Consider the following 21,806-nt stretch of genomic DNA (forward strand, 5'->3'; position numbering starts at 1 on the left):
ACATTCTTTCCCTCCCTCAGTACCTACCCTCATTGAGAAGGCAAGCAATTTGATGTAGGTTATACATGTGTAGTCACACAAAACACTTCCATCATAAAGACTCCCCCTTCTTGACCCTGTTTGTATTTTCAGCCTACTAGTCTTCTAAGGTTGGGAGAAGGGAGTGGAGACAGGGAAGAGAGCCAGCTTTGGGACCAGGTCACTCACTGCCTTCTTTACCTGGAGCATGGACACTTTTCTGAAGGAAAGGCCCTGGGGAACAGTCAAGCCCAAGTTAACCCGGTAGGCATCTTCCCCAACGTTACTCAGCTCCAAAACGACAGACAGGCTGGAGGAAGGGGCCAGGTGCAATTCAGGAGATCTGAGGAAGAAGTCAAGGAACAGGCCCCAGGCCCCACCAATCAATCAATAAGCACTTATTAAACGATTACGATGGATGTGTCACATGCTGTTCTAATCAGAATCAGGGAAGTGGGCTTGGTTTGGGGAAAAGATCAGAGGCTAGGCTCAGTACTGAGGTCAAGGGGCAGAGGTCAGAGCATTGAACATACAAACCCTTTGGGATGAAAGTTCAACTTCAGATTGGCCTCACACTTCTTGTCATCCCCACAGTTCTTCTCAAAAAGAATCTAGAGAGAAAAGTACCAGTGGGGGTTGCTTCCACCCACCCCTAAAACCTCTTCCTTCTCTCTCCATACGTATCCTTCCCTCCTCTTACCTCCTTTGTCTCTGAATGTGGAACAGGCCTCATCGTAGGCTGTATTTTCTTTCCAGGAGAAGAGCCATGGGGAAACCAGGAGAAAGGATGGGGAGAGGGAAGGTGAGGTCATTAAGATGAGAATTTTCAGAGAAATGGTTAGACCAGTGGTGGGGAACCTTGACCTTCAGGCTACACGTGGCCTTCTAGGTCCTTAAGGACCTAAAAGGTCACATGATTTGTTCTATAAAATTTGGATTCAGTCGAAAGACTGCACTTAAGGACCTAGAAGGCCACATGTGGTCTCAAGACCTAAGGTTCCCCACCCCTGAGTTAGGCTCTGGGTAATATCTGGCTATGGTCTTTGCCCCTTTCCCAGAGTCAGTGCTCTTCTCTCCCCAGCCTGCTGTTGCCCTTAAAAGTAGAGAATGAAGTGTGCTGCTCCTCTCCTAATAAGAGAGGTGATGGACTCAGGATGTAAAACAAGACGAGCATTTTTGGACATGGCCAATGTGGGAATTTGTTTTGCTTGACTATACATATTGTTAAGAGGGCCTGGGTTTTCTTCTTCTTCTTCTTCTTTTAAGAAGGAGGTGGAGAGATGGGAGTAAGAGAAAGTAAATACTTTGAATTAAAAAAAAAAATGCCACAGGTTGAGACTTTCCTGCCGGGCAACGAGTGAGGCCCTTGGAGGACAGTAGGTGCTTAAAAGCAGACCCTAGTAGATACCTAGATTTCCCCTGATATCATCACTCCATGACCCCAGAGGGTTTCTAATGCTGGCAGCTGCCTCCTAATTGATTAATCTACCTCCAGAAACCTCTCTCTCCCCTATTTCATCCTGAACACCCACCCAAGACTCATTTTGTGATAGAGACTGTGTTGGAATTCTAGTTCCACAAACTAGTGTCCTTTGCCACCCATTACTTCTTCACGTGTAAGTCTCAGTTTTCCCATTTTTAACAGGAGTTTGACTAGATAGTCTCTAAAGTCCCTTTCAGCAATAAGTTGGGGGTTCTAAAATTATATAGAATTGAATTTCCACTCCCACCCAATACCCCATCCCTGCAACTCCTTCTTACATCATATTCACCCTCAAAAAGAGAAAATCTCAGAGAGACATTGATGGGAGTGATGTAGTCCTCAATGCATACCTAGAGGGAACAAGTACATCAGTATTATATCTGTTGAACCTCTCCTGCCCCAAGCTAGTAACTCTTCAGGATTACCTTTAACTGCTGTATTCCGCACCCCCCCCCCCCAGCCAAATCCCCTAATTTCCTCACAGGAAAATTAAACCAGTGTTGGGTGCAGAACTTCTTTGGGGTGACAGTCATGTTCCCTCCAGTCTCCTGTTTTCCTCCAGGGAAATAACCCCGACTTCTCATCCGGTGTCCATCCAGTTGTAGGGTGTATGTGAGGTTAGCCACTAGAGGCCCTGGACAGAGTAAAGATGTTTGGAAGGTTGGGATGGAGGAGGCCTGAACTTTGAGCAGGAGAATGGTATAATGGAAGGAACAGTAGATTTTGGAGTCGCCTAACTGGGACTGCAATATTGGCTCTGCTACTAGCAACAGATGGATGAGTTCTCTGTGCCTCATTTTCCTCATCTGTAAAATAAAGAGACTGGCCTAGACCAGGATTTCATAATCCTTTTTGTGTCCCCCTTGGAAATCTGGTGAAGCCTATGGACACTTTCTTAGAATAGTGTTTTTAAATGCATAAAATAAAGCACATAGGATTACAAGGGAAACCCAATTATCTTGAAATGCAGTTATCAAATTAAAAAAAAAAATCCATCGACCCTTGGTTAGACTCCCAGCCTGGATGATCTCTAAGGTCTTTTCTAGTTCTAAATCCATGAGAAAATGAGATCAAATGGAGCTAAATCATAGGTGGGGAGAACTGTTTTGTGGAGCAGAGGTGTCTAAACAGCACTGACCTAGGAATTTGGGTGTGAGGTTCTTGACCCAAAAGCATACAGTGATGTTGACCCCAGACTTCTTTGTACTGGCCTGGTGAGAACACTCCACTTCCTGCACTGGGATTTCCACTGGGGAGAAGTCCAATGATGAGAAGATGTCCAAGACTGGACGAGAGCTGGGAGAGTGGAAGTCCAAAGGAGAGGTCAATTGAAGTGAGAATGTACCAAGGAAGGTGGGGCTTTGGATTATATTCAGCTGTGACCCTTCCCCCTTCTCACAGCTATGTACGCCTAATCTGTTTTAGACTTCATGTTTCTTTCTCTATAGCTCACTACCCTTATTCTAGCTTCCATTTTTTAAAAAAGTGTATAGGGTTGTCCCAGGCTGAGACATGCCTGATTTCCGGTGGGGGACTCTCACCCCCTTCCTTCAGACACTCTCCCAACAATCATGCCCAGGCATCAGCCCTTCTGCCTCTTAAATCCCCAAAGTTGGTGTCTTTTCTAGATAGGATCCCACGTAATCTCACCTCAACATAACCACTTGACCCTGAGTGCCTACAAGTACATCTACCAGTCCATCTCCTCCAAGGTCCATGACGCCATGGATAGATTGCCCAAAGTACTGGAGTCCTGGGGATACCTGGATGCCCTCTATGCGCTAAGACAAAAAAGAGATGTCAAACAACCAGGAAAGGCTAGTCTATGGGTAAAGGATTAGGTTTAGGCTCTTGGACCCAGTTCTCCTCACCTGACTAGGCTGGGAACTGAGTCCACCAGGCTTCCCATTGTAGATGTAGATAGCTCCCCCATTCTCCAGTGGGGCTCCCACAGCCACATCTGTCAAATCATCCCCATCAATGTCAGTCAGAGCAGAGATGGCTGCTCCAAAACGACCCAGGGGATAGCCAGTGTTCCCTTGAAGCTCCATCATCATCTGGAATGCCAGCTGGGAGCAAGGAGAAAGGGTCACACATTCATTCGCTCATTCATTCAATCAATCAATCATATGTTACCTCCAAAAGCATTTATTGAGCACATACTATGTTCAAGACACTATTATCAGATACTGAGGTTACAAAAGAAATACAGCAAATGGTTAATTTCTAGAATCTTAGAGCGAGAAAGCTCATGAGATCTGAAAGGGACCTCAGCTGGCCAAATCATGTTCAAGGTAAAGAAACAGAGAAGAGAAGCTTTTTGCCAAAAGTCAAATACTGATTGAGTGGCAGGGCCTAGAATAAAACTGGGGACCCCTGAATTTCAGCGCACTGTTCTTTCTCCTTTCCACCCCCTCTTCAAAAATCTTACGTCCTAGATAAGAAAAAAAGATTCATGCTCTTAAAAAAGTTAATTTGCAATATAAGACAGCGAGATAGGGGTAAGAAGGGGGTGGGGCTCCTTTGATCTGCTGGACTAGAGCTTGTGCTGTGGTCCCTCCTGGTAGGCCTTATGCTTAGCCATAAGCCAAAATGAGCCATAATTATATTAAGGGCCAAGAAGAGCAGTGTTAACTCAGGTTGGGAATGATCATAAGGGAGGCAAGATGTGGGCTGGTCCTTAGAAGAAACATGCTCTCCTCTTGCTCCTTTTCAATACTTTTCTTGTGTCCCCCAACATACCCTGCACATACACACACACTCACACAAACACACGTACACACACAAAGTGCCGTGACTTTCTACCTCTTTTCTATGATAGACAAAAACACGGCCTCCTCGCCGCTCCCCATAGAATAGAGGAGCTCCAACCAATAGCAGCTCCATCTCACCATTTTGGTCCACATCAATCCCACGTAACTCCCCACCAAAGTAAGAGCCAATCTGTAGAGAGAGAGAAAGAAAGAGATGGTATAATGATGATCACGCACATTTATATAACACTTTAGTTTACAGAACATTCTCCTCACGGTAATTCAGTGAAGCTGGATAGCATAAATAATTTGGCCTCCACTTTACAAAAGGATAAACAGGTTAAGAGACTTGCCCAAGATTCCACGGCTAAGTAAATGTCAGAGCTCTGATAATTACAACAGGTGACATTTAAGCAGCACTTTAAGGTTTACAAAACATTTCACAGACATTATTTCGTTTCATTCTTAGAACAACCCAGTGAAATAGGTAGTACCCAGGTACTAGACTAGAGTTACGTATTTGCATTTTACAGATAAGGAAACGGAGTCTCAGGGAGGTTAAGTGACTTGCTCAAGGTCACACAGCTAGTAAATATCCGATGTCAATCTGATGTCAAACCACTGAGCTGCAACTAAGGTAGGACAACTTTGTCCCAGAGTGCTGAAATTTAGCAGAGAAAAATAGCACCTTCAGTCCTTCAGAAATAGAGAAATAACTAAGCTTAGCGCCTAGATTTCAAGAATAACTAGTTAAAATTTGAAGTTACTACATGGAGTAATCCTCCCCACCCTTATTGCCCAGGACACAGGACAGGTAAGTTCCTCTTCCTCTTACAAAGTAGCCTTCCCTGAAGTGGTTTCACTGGCTTCCCACAACTGGAGGGGAAAAGGGGAAGCTAGTCTCAGGTTTCTTGTCCTGTACAAATTTTGTGCCATTTGCCTCAGGCATAAAAACTGCTAGTAATAGCTGTGCAAGCCTAGGTTCCTGCCTCTGAATCGAGAGCTCTTTCCATTTCACTAGGGTCTTGGGGATGCCAGGGTCTCCATCTTGTTCAACTCCTTTGGTCTCAGGTTTGCTCTCTCCATCACACACCTGTGGCCATATAGTCTGCTCACCTGGGTCCCTTCAAACTTCTGTACTTGGCTCCAGTTTCCTCCCTTGCTGCCTGGTTCTTGGAAGAGTAGCACGCGGCCTACATGCTGATATCGAGGAGCACCAGCTGCCAATAGTTTCTTATTTCCCTTGGAGAGCAGCCAGGTCACTGTATACCCTGTGAAGGGAGCCAGAGACTTGGAGGCAAGAGCCAATAGGGCTGGGTAGAGGGCTCTGGAGCAAGGCGCATAGTCTCTTGATCAGAGAATTGGGGGACCTTACCCAAGTACCCATCTTCTGCCTCCTGGTTCATAGGTTGGTTACCCACGAATGTTTCATCCTTTGGATCCTGCTCCAGGTCTATAAACCCCCCAGCCCAATCCAGAGCTCCAGCAGCTCCCACCGCACTGCGGCCCTGCAAAAGGAAAGACACTAGGGGCAGGTCAGCTGTTTTTGTGCCCTGCCTCAGAAGCAACTGCATCTCTGGGTTTTAATCAACTACTTCTGTCCTCAGACCACTCTATGGGGCCTCTGCAGCCCAATGTTCATCCTCCACACAGATGCCAAGGCAATTTCCCTAAATGACAGGCTTGACAATGTCATTCCCCCTCCTCCATAAACTCCAGTGTTTCCCCACTGCCATGTACCTCAGTGAGGTCAGCACTGATCCCGCTGGAAGACAGCTCCATCTTGAAAGAAATCTTATCTTGCTGTTTACTGGTGCCTGTGAGGAGTCATGGAGAGTATATGGTTCAGTGGAAAGAATATTAGATCTTGAGTCAGATAACATGGGTCCAAATTGTGTCTCTTCTACTTCCTACTTATGCCACCTTGAGCAAAGTTCTCAAGCCCTATGGGCCTCAGGGATTATCTAATTCAGTAGTTCCTAACTCTTTTGGGGATAAGAACTCTTTTTAAAATAAACAAATCTCAAGACCACTCTCCCAAATAACAGTAGTTGTACTCTTTGTGATCATTAACTGAGAAATAATAATGACCATGCTAGCTAACATTCACAGAGGGACACTGGGCCCTCTGGCTATTCCTCAAACAAACGACTCCATCTTCAGACTCTGGATATTTTCACTGGCTATTCCCCATGCCTGGAATGCTCTCCCTCCTCATTTCCCTCTCCTGGCCTCCCTGGCTTCCTTCAAATGCCAGCTAAAATCCTACTTTCTTCAAAATCCTTCCCTGATCTCTCTTAATTCCAGTAATTTATCCTATATGTGTCTTACTTCTACATAGCTGTTTGCATGTTCTCTCCCCCATTAGACTGTGAGCTCCTTGAGAGCAGAGAATATCTTTTGCCTTTCTTTGTATGTCTAGCACCTGGTATATAACAGGCACTTTAATGCTTTTTGAGTGACTACTGCTTTAAGATTTGCAACACATATTATCTCATTCTATCCTCACAACAACACTGTGAGATAAATACTGTTATTATTCCCACTTTACAGATGGGGAAACTGAGACAGACAGAGGCTAAGTGATTTATCTAAGGTCACACAGCTAGTAAATATGGAAGGGCAGATTTGAACTCAGGTCTTCCTGACTCATATCTAGCATTCAATCCATTGATCCAATGATGAAATGAATTCAGTAGCCTTTTAAATGAGTCCATATTTTATGAATCATAACAGCTATGTATATTTGAAAAATAATAATACTTATGTGAGTTGGCACTATTCAGATTTATATAAGGTGTGTTTCATTTATTATCCTAAGTGATTTAATGAAGTAGGGCCCTTACAATAGCACACAGATTGAGAACCACTGAATTTAAACCAGCCCCTTCATTTTATAATTCAAAAATTAATTTTATTGTTATCAATTTTCTTCATTTTTAATCATTTTCCATCTCCCACTACTAGATTGAACCATCTCTGACAACCAAAAAAAACCCTAATTAAGCAAAAACTTGCTGATATAGAAAACTTTTCTGATAATTAGAATGTGAGCTCTTTGTATCCCCAGTGCTGAGCATAGTGTCTAGCCCATAGTAGGCTCTTTATAAATGCTTGTTGACTGACTGATAATATGCACTTTCTATGCTCACTCTCTCATTTGGTGAGGCGCTTAATTATCCTCTCTATGCAGATGACTCCCAGATCTGTATATCCAGCCCTAGTTTCTCTTTTGAGCATCTATCACGGCCTATTGGACATTTCAAAATGGATGTTTTGGGACAAAATGGGACAAAACAGAACTCGCTATTTTTCTCCCAAAGCCCACTCTTCTTCTGAACATCCCTTTGTCTCTAGAGGACACAACCATCCTTTCAGTTACTCAGATTCCCTACCACCTTGGTGTCATCTTTACTCTCACTCATCTTATGTATCTAATTTGTTATCAAATCTTATACCTCCACATCTCTCCTTTTTCTTGACTTGCAGTGCTTCCTATAGGCACCCCTCCCAAGACCTATCTATTTGGACTATTTCTACAGCCTCCTCATTGGTCTGTGTGTCTCACATGACTCTGCTTCCAATCTCTCCTCCCCACCACTACCAAACTAATTTTCCTAAAGTGTGACTGTATCACCCACCCACTCAATAAGCTCCAGATCCTTCCTGTTCTTTTTAGGATCACATATAAACTCCTCTGTTTGGGATTTCAAAGCTGGTCTTTACTTACTTTTCCAGTCTTATTACGCCCTGTCAAACCTACATGGTCCAGCCATACTGGTCTGCTTCCTGTTACACACACACACACACACACACACACACACACACACACACACACACACCACTTTTGTGTCTCTTTGTGTCTTTACACCCACTATCCCCCAGGCCTAAAATGTATTCCTCTTAGAATTCCTTGTTTCTGATGGGGTATGGAAACTGGACCCCCAAAAAATGCAACCCAGTCCCTGAATTTTCCTACACATTCCCACCTAGATATTCAATAATCTTTTCAACTGTCTTTTCATTGTGGCACCAACCCAGCCCATTATCTGTTACCTCCAGACCAGTCCAGGTTACTTCTCATCCCTTAATTCCATCTAGACTCCCCCTCTCTGTTACCTCCAGCTCAATCCAAGTTATTTGCCACTCCTCAATCTCATCCAGATCTTGTCACAGTCTTTCTGTATAAAATATCAACCTTACCCCCATTAAATTGTACAAATTCTTAAAATCTTGCCTGCTTGTATTAATAGGCAACATAATAAACTTTGTCTCTGACTGAAAAAGAGCTCGAATAGTTGAATTCTTTCAAGGCAGACCTGCACCCTCTGCCCTTGAATTTCAGCATTCCCAAGACCCTAGACCACAACAGTTTCCTTCAAAAATCAAGCTCTACCTCTGATACGAGCCCTTTCCTGGTCCCCCCAGCTGTTACTGCCATCCCCTCCTCCAACAAAAAAATTACCTTGTGTTTATTTTCCATACACTTTTATATGCATATATTTTCCCCTTGAGAGCAGAGGTTGTTTCATTTTTATCTTTGCAATCCCAGCATCTAACAGAGTACCTGGCAATAGCAGGCAATTAGTAAACAGTTGTTGATCAACTGAATGTTTATGATATTCTGTCCCATGTCATAGCATTCTGCTATGAGGAAAGAGTCAATTTTTTTTCACTTTACAGATGAATAAATTGAAACCAGGAGTTGGAAAAGACTTGCCCAAGGTCACTGAGACTATAAGGGAAAGGGAGGGCAGTACGGGAGAAAGCCCCTGTCCCATCCCCACCCTAACCCTCCCCAAATGATTAAAATTGTTAAGGACTAAGAAAGAAAAACTATCCTCAGAACTCCATACAGATGAGCATTGAACTGCAATACCTCTAAGCTCCTTATAACAAAGTTTAACCCCCCTGAGGAGCATTCATTCATTTTAAAAAATAAATAGACAGATACATACACAGACAGCTAGATAGACAGACAGTAGACAGAGAGAGGTATGTAGGTAGAAAGATAGATAGATAGATAGACAAACTATCTTTTATATGAAGTACCTTGTGCTTAGTACCAAGAGAGATAAAAAAGATAAGTACTACTGGCCCCTCCCTTCAAGAAGCTGGTGATCTAGCTCTTCTTTATGTCTAAGAAGCAGAGAGAAGATATAATAACAAAGGAATCCTCATCCCCATCTCCTGCTCAAGATTGAAGATATGATCCAAGCTACCCTGAGAGCCAGTGTGGTCTCTTGGGTAGAGTCAACTGACTTGACCTGGAGTTCATACTCCACCTCAGACTCATACCAGCTGTATGACCCTAGGCACAGAGACTACTTCCTCCCACTGTGTACTCTTTCCTCTTTTGGCTTCAGAGTAAACACACTCTCTGCATTACTCTCTAAATTCTCCTTCCTTTTTCTCCTTCACTGTGATCCTAACTTAGTGAGTGTTTCCTAAGGATCGGTCCTTGACCTTCTCTTCTCTGACTGTGCTCATCCCCTTAACCATGTGATTGACTCTGCCAGCTTCAATGACCACCTCTATACTGACCCCAGCCCTGACCTGCATCCACAATTCCAGTACACATTTCTGAATGATGCCTGAAGCATATCTGGATGATCACTGAACTCCTGTTTGCCTCAGTTTGCCTCAGGATAATGGTAGCACCTGCCTTCCAGGGTGGCTGTGAGGATCACATGAGATAATCATTGTCAAGTGCTCAGCACAGTGCCTGGCACATAGTGGGCACTATGTAAATGTTAGTCCTTATTAGTATTATTACTCTCCATCTCCTTCAATCTATCCTTCACACAGATTAATCTTCGTACATCGATGAGGTCATCTCACGTCTCTGCTTATGAGTCTTTTCCGGTTCCCTGTTCTATACTGAGAAAAATTCAAACTCCTTGCCAGGCCCACCATCGCCTGACACCACCCTTGTTACTGCTGTTTAGTCATTTCAGTGCTGTCTGACTCTTCATGATCCCACTTGAGGTTTTCTTGGAAGAAATATTACAGGGGTTTGCTATTTCCGTCTCCAGCTCATTTGACAGATGAGGAAACTGAGACAAACGGAGTTAAGGAACTTGCCCAAGGTCACACAGCTAATAAGTGTCTGAGGCCGAATTTGAACCCAGGAAGATATGTCTTCCTGACTCCAGACTCAATGCTCCATCCACTGCCTCCCCCCCAGATTTACATCTTTAAACAAATTCCTCACTTCCAGAAACTCTATGCTCCAACCATGCTAGGTCTCTCTAACCCTTGAATGTTCTCTTTTCCTTTCCTTATGCGAGCGACTCTTTCTATCTAATTTGTACTCTTTACCTCTTGGATTCCTAGCTCTCTTTTCAAACCCTCTTCGAATGCTGCCTTCTTCAGGAAGCCTTCCTGAAACTTCCTGGCAATAACTGTTTTCTCCCTTGGACTTTACATAGCACTTTGTTCCTGACTACTTTTATAAACTTACCACGTGTTATTCTGTATTATAGTTGTCTGTTTTCTATCTCCCTATATGGTGAGCTCCATGAGAGCAGGGGCTATGTTTTATCCAAACTTTGTATCTTTCCCAGGACCCAACACAGTGTTCTGCACATAGTAATTGGTCAATAAATGCTTGTTGCATTAATGAATGAATGAATAATAATCTCATATTTCTCCAATGCTTTATGGTCTACATAACCCTTTCCTTAAGCCAACACTGAAGGTAGGTAAGGTATGCATTATTATCCCCATTTTACAGATGAGGAAACTGAAGCACCTAGGAGTTGATTTGTCCAGACTCACATAACTTGTAAGAAAAGGCAGTCATGTTAATATACTCTTGTTAGAGCTTGGCCCAAATCAGTTCATTCTAGAAAGCATTTTTAAATGATGCTCAAAAAGTGACAAAAATATCCATATTCTGGCCTAATGGTCCTTCTCCTAGGCATATACCCTGAGGGGGCCAAAGAAAGAAAGGCCATATGCAACAAAATATGCACCACTTTTGTGGGGAGCGGAGAATGGGAAATAAAGTGGATGCCCACTAACTGAAAAATGTCTAAATAAATAGAGATAGGAGGGGAATAGTACTACACCACAAAAAAACAACTAATATGAAAAATTCAGAGAATCATGGGAACACATATCAACTGAGTCAAAGTATTTAACAGAATAAAGAAAACATTATATACAGTGACTGTAATAATGTGAAGATAACACTTCTGCATAACAACCCTTCACATATTGATGACAGCTTTTATTCCTGAAGCCAGTCTTCTCAAAAACTAAACATCTCCTGTTCTTTCAACTGATTTGCCAATGACTGGGCTTGGCATCTCTTCCCATAATTCATCAATAATCCCCTTAACACGCCTGAGTGTATAATACAGAATGTGAAAGCTAGACTGAAATCTAAAATGTGGAACACAGACCATCTGAACTAGAAGAGACTTGAGAATATAGAAAGCAAAAGTCAAAAGGAAAAGAATGGAAACAAAAAGAAATAAGGGAGGGTCACTAAAGCATTTTTTAAAAACATGCACAGCAGGCAGACACTTACTAATTGTATGACCCTGAGCAAGTCACTTAACCCACTGTCTCTCTCCAAAAAAATACATGGAAGAAGAGACTAGGAAATCAGAAGGAATCACAGGTAAGCTTAAAAACTTTGAAAGTTACATGCTGAATTATATATGTGTGTGTGTATAGATACATACGTAAGCATACATATACACATACTTATGTATACACATACACATATATTTAAGAAAAATAATCTATATATTATAGATATTTATAGTTCTATGTACAATTCTCCTTTATTTCATTGCACTCTGTATATGAGAAAAGAACAGAAAAATAAACTAAATGCTATGTAATTAAAATGAGTATGCTTGTCCCCAAAGAAGAGTTGAAAAAAAGCACTCCCATCTTTTCTTTGTAGCAATGGGGGACTCTTGGTGGAGAAAACGCAATTGATGTGCTGGTTCGTTTTCCTGAACTGTCTTTTTCCCCCTCTTTCTTTCTAAAATCTTTCTTATGGCTTATTTAGGAAGGTAGAGAGTAGGGGCATATTTAGAAATGAAAGTGATTGATGGAGTTTCAGTGAAAACGATAAATTTTTAAGAGTCAAAATCAGGAATTTAATTCCAATCTTCTAAATTCAGATTCAGCACTCCACCTACTCTCCAAAGACAGTGAACTATTGGACTAATGTCAACTTGAAGAGAGGTCTCCTTTGGAGGGCCCTAGGGATCTATCCTTTGGTCTGTCCCAGTCACCATTTTTATAAATAACTTGAAGGCAAAAAAGGCATGTCAATCGAGTTTGCAAATGATATAATGTTAAGAAAAATAATTAATATACCAGACAGAATCAAAATCTTACAGAATGTGATGATTGACTGAAGCTAACAATATGAAATTAAACTGAGAGAAATGTTAAATCCTACATTCACAGTTAAAAAAAAAAAAACCTCCAAAAATAGAGAATGGGGAGAATTTGCTTTAGAAATTCAATCTGAAGCAATAGTGTGATGTGGTAATCAAAAAAAAAAAAAAAAGAAAAAAGAAAGCAAGAAATTCAAAAATGCTATCTTAACCTCTATTAAGGGAAGTCTGACATCTAGAGAAGGCGTGGCAGCTAGGTGATGCAGTAGATAGAGTACAGGGTCTAGAGTCAGAAAGGCTCATCTTCCTGAATTCAAATCCAGCCTCAGACTTATTAGCTGTGTGACCCTGGACAGGGCTCAGTTTGCCTCAGTTTCCTCATCTTTAAAATGAGCTGGAGAAGGAAATAACAAATCACTCTAGTATCTCTGCCCCCAAAAACCTCAAGTAGGGTCACAAAGAGTAAGACATGACTGAAACAACTCCATCACAAACAAAAAACATCCAGAGTAAGGGAGTGGTATCAGTTATCAGACCATGTCAGGAATATCTTGTTCAGTTTTTAGTATGTGCTGCGAAAGCAAACAGAACACATTATGTTAAGGGGACTATTCTTACTATGTAAGCTGTCTTCAATATGTGATGGGCTATTAGGTAGTACTATGGGCAGTTAGGGGGCACAGTGGATAAAGTGCCATGCATGGAGTCAAGAAGACTCTTCCTGAGTTCAAACCTGGCCTCAGATACTTACTAGCTGTGTGACCCTGCGCAAGTCACTTAAGCCTGTTTGCCTTAGTTTCCTCATCTGTCAAATGAGCTGGAGAAGGAAATGACAAACCACTCCTGTATCTCTGCCAAGAAAACCCCAAATGGAGTTTGGGAGTCAGACATGACTGGAAAACGACTAAAGAAAAACATTATATAGAAGTGTTATTTTTTTTTCATCTTTATGAATAGTGTAAAGAGAACTGGCCTTGAAATCAGAAGACTTGGCTTAGAGTCCAGTGACACACTGGCCCAGTGTGATCTTGGGCAACATTCTCTGAGTCTCAGTTTCCTCATCTATAAAATGAGGGTAATAATGTATTTTGTAAGTCACTGAATGTTATACAATTGTGCTGTTATGAATATTATTGTTATTATCTTTCCAACTAAATTATAAACTTCTAAAGGGAAGGAATGAAGAGTTTCTTGTTCTTTTTTCTGCATCCCACTCAAATGAAGCAGGACAAACAGTTGTTGGTTGGCTAAGCTACTGGATAAAATTGCTTTTAAAAAATTTTCAGAACAAATAAATCAAAGCATGATTATTTTCACAGAAGATTCTTCTCTTTGCAGCTATGCGGATAAAACATCAGGCCTACAGTCAGAAAAAGCTGAGTTCAAATCCAGCCTCAGATACTTATTAGCTGGGTGACCCTGGGATAGTCACTGAACCTCTGTTTGCCTCAGTTCCCTCATCTGTAAAATGGGGATGAAAATATTGCCTACCTCCCAGGGTTATGGGGAAGTTTAAATAAGATTATACCTAATGAAAGTCTTAGCACAATGCCTGGCACAGAGTAGATATTACATAACTGTTAGCTATTATTATCACTCTCCTCCCCTGAGCCTGCCACTCACCTTCAATATCATAGATCTTCTTTTCTAGGTCATCAAACAGTCCCTTAAGCTTGTCATAAGTGTCTAGAATCTTCACAAAATCATCCTTGGGATTTGAGGCAAAATCATTCAGTTTTTGAGGTTCTTTAATTCCACCCCCAATCTGTAAGAGAATGTAGAGGTCACCTCATCAGGTCCCCAGCTGATGTTTCAGAGGCCACACTGACCTGCTAACCCACCAGAGAGGGACAAGAACAGGACATGTCTCGGATCTGGGAAAGAGCCGGGGCTGCCACTGGGGACTCATACCCCAATCACATAGCGGATGATGTGTTTGGCTTCCTCGATGTTCCCACTATCAGTAGCATCTCCATCGGTGATGATGATCATTACTCGCACAGCTTCAGGGCGGGCACCCCGACTCACACGAAACACATCCTTTCTGTGTAAAAAAAAAATGGAGTGAAACTGGGGCCTTCTCCCCTTCAGTCCCCAGCACCAAGGGCAGTGTGCTTCCTCCTGGGCCATGTTTCTGCCTCATTATGTTGTACTTATGAGGAAAGGAAAAAAGGCATCCTGGTAGAGAAAAAAGAGTTTGAGATCTGAGTTCACCTCCAGCTCTCCAACTTCTCCATGGGATACTGAGCAAAAACTGAAAATAAAGTGGGGCCATCGGCTGGGGAATTGATGAACAAATTGTGGCATATCAATGCAATCTATTATTACACTATCAAAATGATGAGTAGATTAAATAAAAAAACAGATAGAGACAGATAGATAGATAGATAGACAGACAGACAGACAGACAGACAGACAGACAGATAGATAGATAGATAGATAGATAGACAGACAGATAGACAGATAAAATGATGAGTAGGAGAGATCCCGAGAAACGAAGGAGGACTGGAATGAACTGGATGAGAAAGGGGAAGAAACGCAAACAGAATCAGGATAAATGCAATGATTGAAATTCATTACAGAGATTAGATAACAATGGATACCAAACAAAGTAGGCACAGACTGATGTGCTATATGGGTCAATTTTGCCTGCTTTCCTTTGTTATCAGGGAGGATTGGGGAAAGGGCATATCATAAAATAACCAGGATGTAAAAAAAAGACATCTATTTCTATATGTGTGTGTGTACATATGCATACTTATTCATATATACATATATATATATTTGTCATAGGTCCTAGAGCTATAGTTTGGAGGAGCAAGTGAGAGACTGTGTGTGCAAGTAGCCCTAGTAACCATGAAGACTAAAGAACTTACACAACGTGATTGATACCCCCAAAGGTGTTGGTGAGTTCTTGCATGTGTGTGACGTTAGCCAGAAGAGTATCAGGGTTTCTTGCCTTGATATAGTCTGAGAAGTAGAATTCTGTCTTGGAGGAGCTTGAGAACTGGACAGCTGCAAACTGGACAGATATGAGACAGAGGAATTAGCTGACCTACTCATTCCATATTTGGCCCACCTCCCACCAAACTGCTCCCCCCTCTCCCAGCCCTTGCTACCATCCCAGGACCCAATCACCCAACTCCAGTCCTCGTACATGGAATGAAGAATTGCTCAATTTCCTCATCACATCTTCCATGAATTCCAGGATTTTCTTAAAATCACTATTAACTATGCTGTAGGATCCATCAAATAAGAACACCAAGTCTACGTTTGCTTTTAGACAGTCTGCAGAAGGGCCAGACATAAGGAGGTCAGGAGAAGAGACTACCGTCATTTCAACCCAGTACCATCCCTGTCCACATCTCTTTGGCTTAGCCATTGCCGGGCATAGGACAAACTAGCTTAGTAAGCTGCATTTCTCACTTGTGGTCTTGTCACTCCCCAAAGTGAGAGCCCTTTTGCCAGGGCTGAGTTTCCTCTTACCCTGATAACCAGGATATGCAAGAAGTGTGGGCCCACCCAGATTTGGTGGGAAGATATAGCAAAGACCGCTCAAATAGAAGTTTTGATCACATTCCCTAGCCAGTCCAGGGTCACAAGCCTGTGGGAAACCAAAGGTGGAGAACAGTCAGAAACCTACTAATCAAGCAAGCCATAGTTTAATCTATCTGTTATTATTGTTTTAACTTTTTTTCCAATTACAGACTTAACAATGTCTCTTGTTATCAGAAGAGAAAGGTTTTTGGAATAACTAGCAAAGAATCTCAGACTGCAAAGGTACATGAGTGCATAATATATAATGTGAGAACTGGAAGAGACTTCAAAGCATATCGCAGAGAATGTGAAAGCTAACATGAAATTTAGAATATGGAGCACAGAATATTAGAACCAGAAAGAAACTTGAGAAGATAGAAAGCGAAGGCTAAAGGGAAAAGAAAGAAAACAAAAAGAGAAAGAAGGAAGAGTCACAATCACGTTTTTTTTTTAACATTCAGAGAAGAGAACAGTAGGAAAGCCTGAAGGAATCATAGACAATCAGGATAGTTTTGAAGGTTATGTACTGAATTGATTATATATACTTAAGAAAAAATAAGCTACATGCAATAAAAATTTATAGTTTTATGTACAATTCTCTTTTTGTAGTTCTACTGTGTATATGCAAATGTTCATTTCATTTGGTATTAAATTCAGAATAAAATGAATATTAAAATATCAAAAGAAAACTAAAAAGAACTTCAGAACATAGAACAAGGGATTTGAGAACAAAGAAACAAGAATTTCAGGACTGGAAGATACCTTGGGATAAAGAATCTACACGGGATATCAGTTAGAAGACACCATGGAACAGGGAGAAAAGAACGTAGAACATCACATCTGAAAGGGATTTTTGGAACACAGACCACAGAACATCACAGCTAGAAGGGACTTTAGAGACCATGTACTGAATCTCTAATCCCAGTGTAGTTTTCTTCCTACTATACTATGCTGGCTGCTTTTTCCTGATTAGTGGCCTGACCATATTTCTTTCACCCTCTTCTTTTTATTTTTCTTTTCCACTCTAACGTTGTATATGTGGTATCTCCCCTCTCTTCTCCACCTATCATAATACCTCCTATGTCTGTAATTGCTCTGTGACCTCAGACAAGTCACATTCCTTTTTGGGTTGTTTCCTTTGAAAAGGGAAGGATTTGAACCAGATGGTCTCTAAGTTCTGTCCTTGCCCTGACATTCTCTGAGAAAGTTAAGCTTAAGACAGATTCCCATTCTTCAGGAAACTTAAAACCCCCTCAAGCTCATGGTGCTTTCTTCTTTGACCATCTCCAGTTATTATTTAACTTTCTACACTGTTGCTTGTCTCCTGTACAGAGGTAGACTACAATCTTGAGTGCAGGTACCACATCTTACTCCACTGACTGGAGTATAGGGCCTTGAGCCCTCAACATTGCTTATAATGATTTTTCATTTTTAAGGTTTACAAAGCACCTTCCTTATATCCTCTCTGTATGGCTGGAGCATTCTTATTCCCATTTTACAAATGAAGAAACTGAGGCCCAAAGAAATGAAATTACTTGCCCAAGGCAAGAATTAATATTAATAACTGGCAGAGCTAAGATTTAAATAAATCCAGGTGTTATTACAAGTTAATCACTCTTTTCTTTTTGTTTATTTAACATCTTATTTTCCCTATTTGCAAAAATAACATTATTTTTAAAAAAGTTTTTGAGTTCCAAATTCTCTTCCCTCCTTCCCTTACTCTCTTCCCCGATCCTCCAATGAGAAGGCAAGCAATTTTACATAGATTATACATATATGGTCACACAAAACATATTTACATGTTAGATCACTTTTTTATTTTGTTTTGAGGCAACAGAATTAAGTGACTTGACCAGAGTCACACAGCAATAAATGTCTGAGGCTGGATTTGAAGTCAGGTCCTCCTGACTCCAGGTCCAAGGTAACTCTTTTCTTGATTGATGGACATTCTCTCTGTCTCTACCTGTCTCAAACCATCTGACTCTTCCATCTTAATCTTTATGTCCACTCCCTCCTCACCTATTGATTCTCTATCTCTCTTACCATGAAGCGTCCATCTGTGGGATCTGTCGCCAAGGTCATGCCAAGATACTTGGAAGTGAAATTGCCACCTGTGGTTAGAAAAAAGATCAATGCCAGAGGTAACTCAGAAGCCAACAGAAGTTCCTCAACTATAATCAGATTCCCTGTTATATATCCTGGTGCTCACCTCTCAGGTCCATTGGCCGACAGTGTCCTGTGGATGGCTGGCACTGATAGAGATTCCCAGTACTGTTCTCCTCGCCAGGAGCTCCCACAATGACCCTGATAGGAAATAGTTTCTGTAAGACAGAGATGCCTGGATCTTCAGAAACACTGGGACTCCTGTTACAGTCAATCTTTGGAGGAGGGGGGCTGGGACCCCAGAGCAATGCCAGTTGCTGCCTCAAAGAGTTCTCAGCATCCCTCCCCACTCCCAGTGGTTGCTGGTGAATTCTCCCATTTTCCCACTATGCCTCTTAATACCTCACATTTGAATGGGTGCTTTACAATTTCCAAAGTTATATATCCAACATAGCATTAAGGGAGCTTTGTAAAAGACAGGCAGGGATAATTATCCCAGTTTTTCTTATTTTATCTAGACTTGTGATTTTACTGGTTCAAGGAACTCCTGGTGTGGAAAATCCTCTACCTACAGCTCATTTGTACCTAACAGCCTTGAGAGTTGCCTCAGGGCACCGAGAGGTTAAGGGACACATTCATGATGCATGTGTGTCAGAGACAAGATTTGAATCCAGGTCTTCCTGATTCTAAGGCCATCCTTCAACAACTATGGCAAATTTTCACATGTAGGAAATGTCAGAATAACTGAAGTCAGATCTTTGGACTCCCAGGGCAGTGTCCTTCCTACTTACTACCTTACAAGTCATCCATCATTAATGCCTACAGAGGTGTGGGAGATAAGAACCTGGGTCTCTAGGGCAGTAGCCTCAAAAATTAAATAGAAAAGAATCCCTGGGCCAGCCAGAATATTGATTTAGAGAACTACAAATCAACATTATCTATGTTGCATTGTATTTTTATTTATTTTTGTTCAACATTTCCCAATTACATTTTAATCTGGTTCCCCATAATGTAGGGCTTTTGCTGCTGTTTATGGTCAAGTTTGACACCTTTTCTCTAGGGTCTTACCCATTTCCAACTTGCAGGACCTGGTACCCAAAATGATTCCCTGCATCTTGGAAGGAAAAGCTCTGAGAGTGGCTGGTATCCAGGTTATAGCTTGAGGCCAGGTCTGCAAGAGAAGGAACAGAGAGAGAATCGGGACCTGGTGGGGCTTCAAAACATCCCTTTCTCTACTTCCCCAACCCACCTGGCCCCATCTCCTCAGTTCCCCCTGACCAATAATTGCAAGAATAGATGTAGGGCTAGGAACACCTAGGGTTGAGAACTAAGAGGAGGCCAAGGCCTCAACAAAGGCTTAAAAGTCTCATATTCATCCGCTCTTTTCTGGTTTACAGGAGAATGTGCTGACGGCCAGGGCGTGGGGGAAGTGAAAAAGATCTGCATAATGGAGGAGAGCAGAAAGGAGGTGAAGAAGGGGACCAGAAGGGAGTGCATTCCCTTTCTTTTTTCCCTCCCCCCCAAGGGGATTTTGGTTTCAAGATCCCAAATTGGAGTTGTGTACCAGCAACCAGGACTGACCACAACACATCACATTTCCCCATTCTAGAAGGTCCCATTTTCCCCCAACATTTGGGTTTTTGCCTCTCCAGATTGACCAGTCCCATTGGATTTTCTATTAAGATTTCTAGCCTCCACTTCTCCAAGTACCTCCCCACTAACACACACATTTTTCTCCTTTATAAGCTCTTGCCTCTCCCAGACTCTCAAACACCCAGCCTCTTTGCCCTATCCTCTGCTAAACATTAGCGCTGGCTGCCCCAGCATATCCTGTCCCACTCTTCCTCAAACATCCAACCTCATACCCATACCTTCTTAATCTCAGATACCTCTCCTCAGCCTTTTCACGCAGCACCTTCCGTTTCCACTTATGAAAAGCATTTTGAACTGAAATTTCTAATATCTAACCCAATTGTCTTTCTGAATCTTCTTCCTTTGTCTCTCTCTCTCTGCCTGTGCCTGCTACTCTTTCAGCCTTCAGTCTCCCTCAGTATTTTTCTTTGTCTTGTTCCCTAGGATCTTGAGTACCAACCAGGTTGTCTGTATCTTCTCCTCCTCTGACTGCTCCTTCACCATGACTCAGTTTCCAAAAAAACACTCCCCAACCCACATCCCTCAGGCTCCTGCTTTCCCTTTAGTCTCTGCCCTTACACGTTCCGCTCTTTTGAACTCAACTTACCGCAGAGAAAGATTCCAAGCAGGGGCAGCCTGAGTAAGGTGCTGGCACCCTTCATGGCACTATGGCCAGTGTGGAGTAGGGTCAGGGATGGAGAAGAGGAGATTCAAGAATCTCTAGTTCTGGGCTCAGAGAATCAGTTAAAGCTGGTTGCCAACTTAAGGTAAAAGGAGGAAATGACTGTCCTCAGGGCCCCCAGTGGCTAAGTCTTTTTCACTGGGGAAGGGATGGAGTTGATAGAGTTATGAAACCAGAATGGGTTTAGAGAGGAAGTGTAAGCAGGTTAGATTTCCTGCCCCTGGCAGCTTTTCTTATCACCCAAAACCCAGCCTCACTGCAGCTTGCAATTACATTATCATCTCATGGACTGGAGAGTTGGAAAGAATCTTAAAGATGGTCTAGTCTAAAACTCCCTTGTTTTATAGATATGAAAACTGTGGCCTGGACAGAAGAATGAAATTACAATCTTTTGGATGCAAGACACTTGACTCTGAATCCCAGGTCTTCTGACTCAAAGGCAGCCTTTCTTTTTTAATTAATGTCTTTAAAAAAAAAAATCACAGTCATTTATTCAACTCACCAGTGAACCCTTTCCCATAACAAAAAAAAACCCAACCCCATTAAATAAAACTGACCAACAAAGCATCTACAGTTGGCAGCTTATTCAACATTTTCTATCCCTAATTCCTCCATTCCAATGCTCTTTCCAATATACCCCAATCTGTGTCTTTCTTTACCCTGTGCTAGGTACTAGCTTCAACAGAAAATCCTAAGAGAAGAAATATGTTTGTTCAAAACAAAACTGAAGGAACTAGACAAGGGTATGCTGCAGCTGGCTTGCAGAGACTCATGAGAGCTGATCATTAAATTTTCAGTGTGAGTATCTATGCTTCAGAAATAAGCAAAGGTTAGAAATCAGGGCTTAATATATCATCATGTTGATTGTCTAGACTTAATAAAGTGATGGAGAAAATGTCATTAATGAAAATTTAATTTTTAAAACTATATCATGAATATAGCCCCCACCCACACAGAGCTGGTTTTAAACATTTACCAGCACTTTTAACCCAAGGACAAGGATAAACATCAAAAAAACTTCATTTGTGCCATGTGATACATTTCTGTGTTACTCTGATCTCATACCTACATGAGCATCTATAAGTGCATGTAACTAATATTACTATACATACAGCAGAATTATGAATTGGTCCAGACATTCCAGAAAGCAATTTGGAAATAAACCCCCCAAAGTCACTAAGCAGTAACTTTTTATGCCTGTGAAACCTGGACAGTCTACCAGAGCCATGCCA

The 21,806-nt window shown here is 41.8% G+C and overlaps 1 protein-coding gene across 4 annotated transcripts in view; it reads right to left on the reverse strand.

The window, feature by feature from the left end:
* ITGAL (integrin subunit alpha L) overlaps positions 1-20,732 on the reverse strand; it is a 32,368-nt gene extending 11,636 nt beyond the window's left edge. Inside the window, exons 1-21 of one of the 4 annotated variants that reach the window (XR_011964507.1) lie at positions 20,500-20,732; positions 19,329-19,431; positions 18,367-18,461; positions 18,201-18,268; positions 16,107-16,224; positions 15,778-15,908; positions 15,497-15,642; positions 14,532-14,664; positions 14,244-14,385; positions 5,995-6,071; positions 5,630-5,762; positions 5,371-5,525; positions 4,307-4,444; positions 3,373-3,570; positions 3,152-3,282; positions 2,640-2,797; positions 1,984-2,135; positions 1,780-1,851; positions 719-766; positions 556-629; positions 220-361 (exon numbers count right to left, since the gene is read on the reverse strand). Coding sequence is in view for 3 of the 4 variants with exons in the window: in XM_072597558.1 (XP_072453659.1) it covers positions 220-361; positions 556-629; positions 719-766; positions 1,780-1,851; positions 1,984-2,135; positions 2,640-2,797; positions 3,152-3,282; positions 3,373-3,570; positions 4,307-4,444; positions 5,371-5,525; positions 5,630-5,762; positions 5,995-6,071; positions 14,244-14,385; positions 14,532-14,664; positions 15,497-15,642; positions 15,778-15,908; positions 16,107-16,224; positions 18,201-18,268; positions 18,367-18,461; positions 19,329-19,431; positions 20,500-20,554 (2,469 nt within the window). In the remaining variant the exon portion in view is untranslated. The remainder of the gene's footprint in view (positions 1-219; positions 362-555; positions 630-718; positions 767-1,779; positions 1,852-1,983; positions 2,136-2,639; positions 2,798-3,151; positions 3,283-3,372; positions 3,571-4,306; positions 4,445-5,370; positions 5,526-5,629; positions 5,763-5,994; positions 6,072-14,243; positions 14,386-14,531; positions 14,665-15,496; positions 15,643-15,777; positions 15,909-16,106; positions 16,225-18,200; positions 18,269-18,366; positions 18,462-19,328; positions 19,432-20,499) is intronic. The other 3 variants (XM_072597557.1, XM_072597558.1, XM_072597556.1) reach the window with 3 other exon arrangements.
* Positions 20,733-21,806: the final 1,074 nt, after the last annotated feature.

The sequence above is a fragment of the Notamacropus eugenii genome, chromosome 3, assembly GCF_028372415.1.
Source record: "Notamacropus eugenii isolate mMacEug1 chromosome 3, mMacEug1.pri_v2, whole genome shotgun sequence".
In the NCBI taxonomy this organism is placed as follows: domain Eukaryota; kingdom Metazoa; phylum Chordata; class Mammalia; order Diprotodontia; family Macropodidae; genus Notamacropus; species Notamacropus eugenii.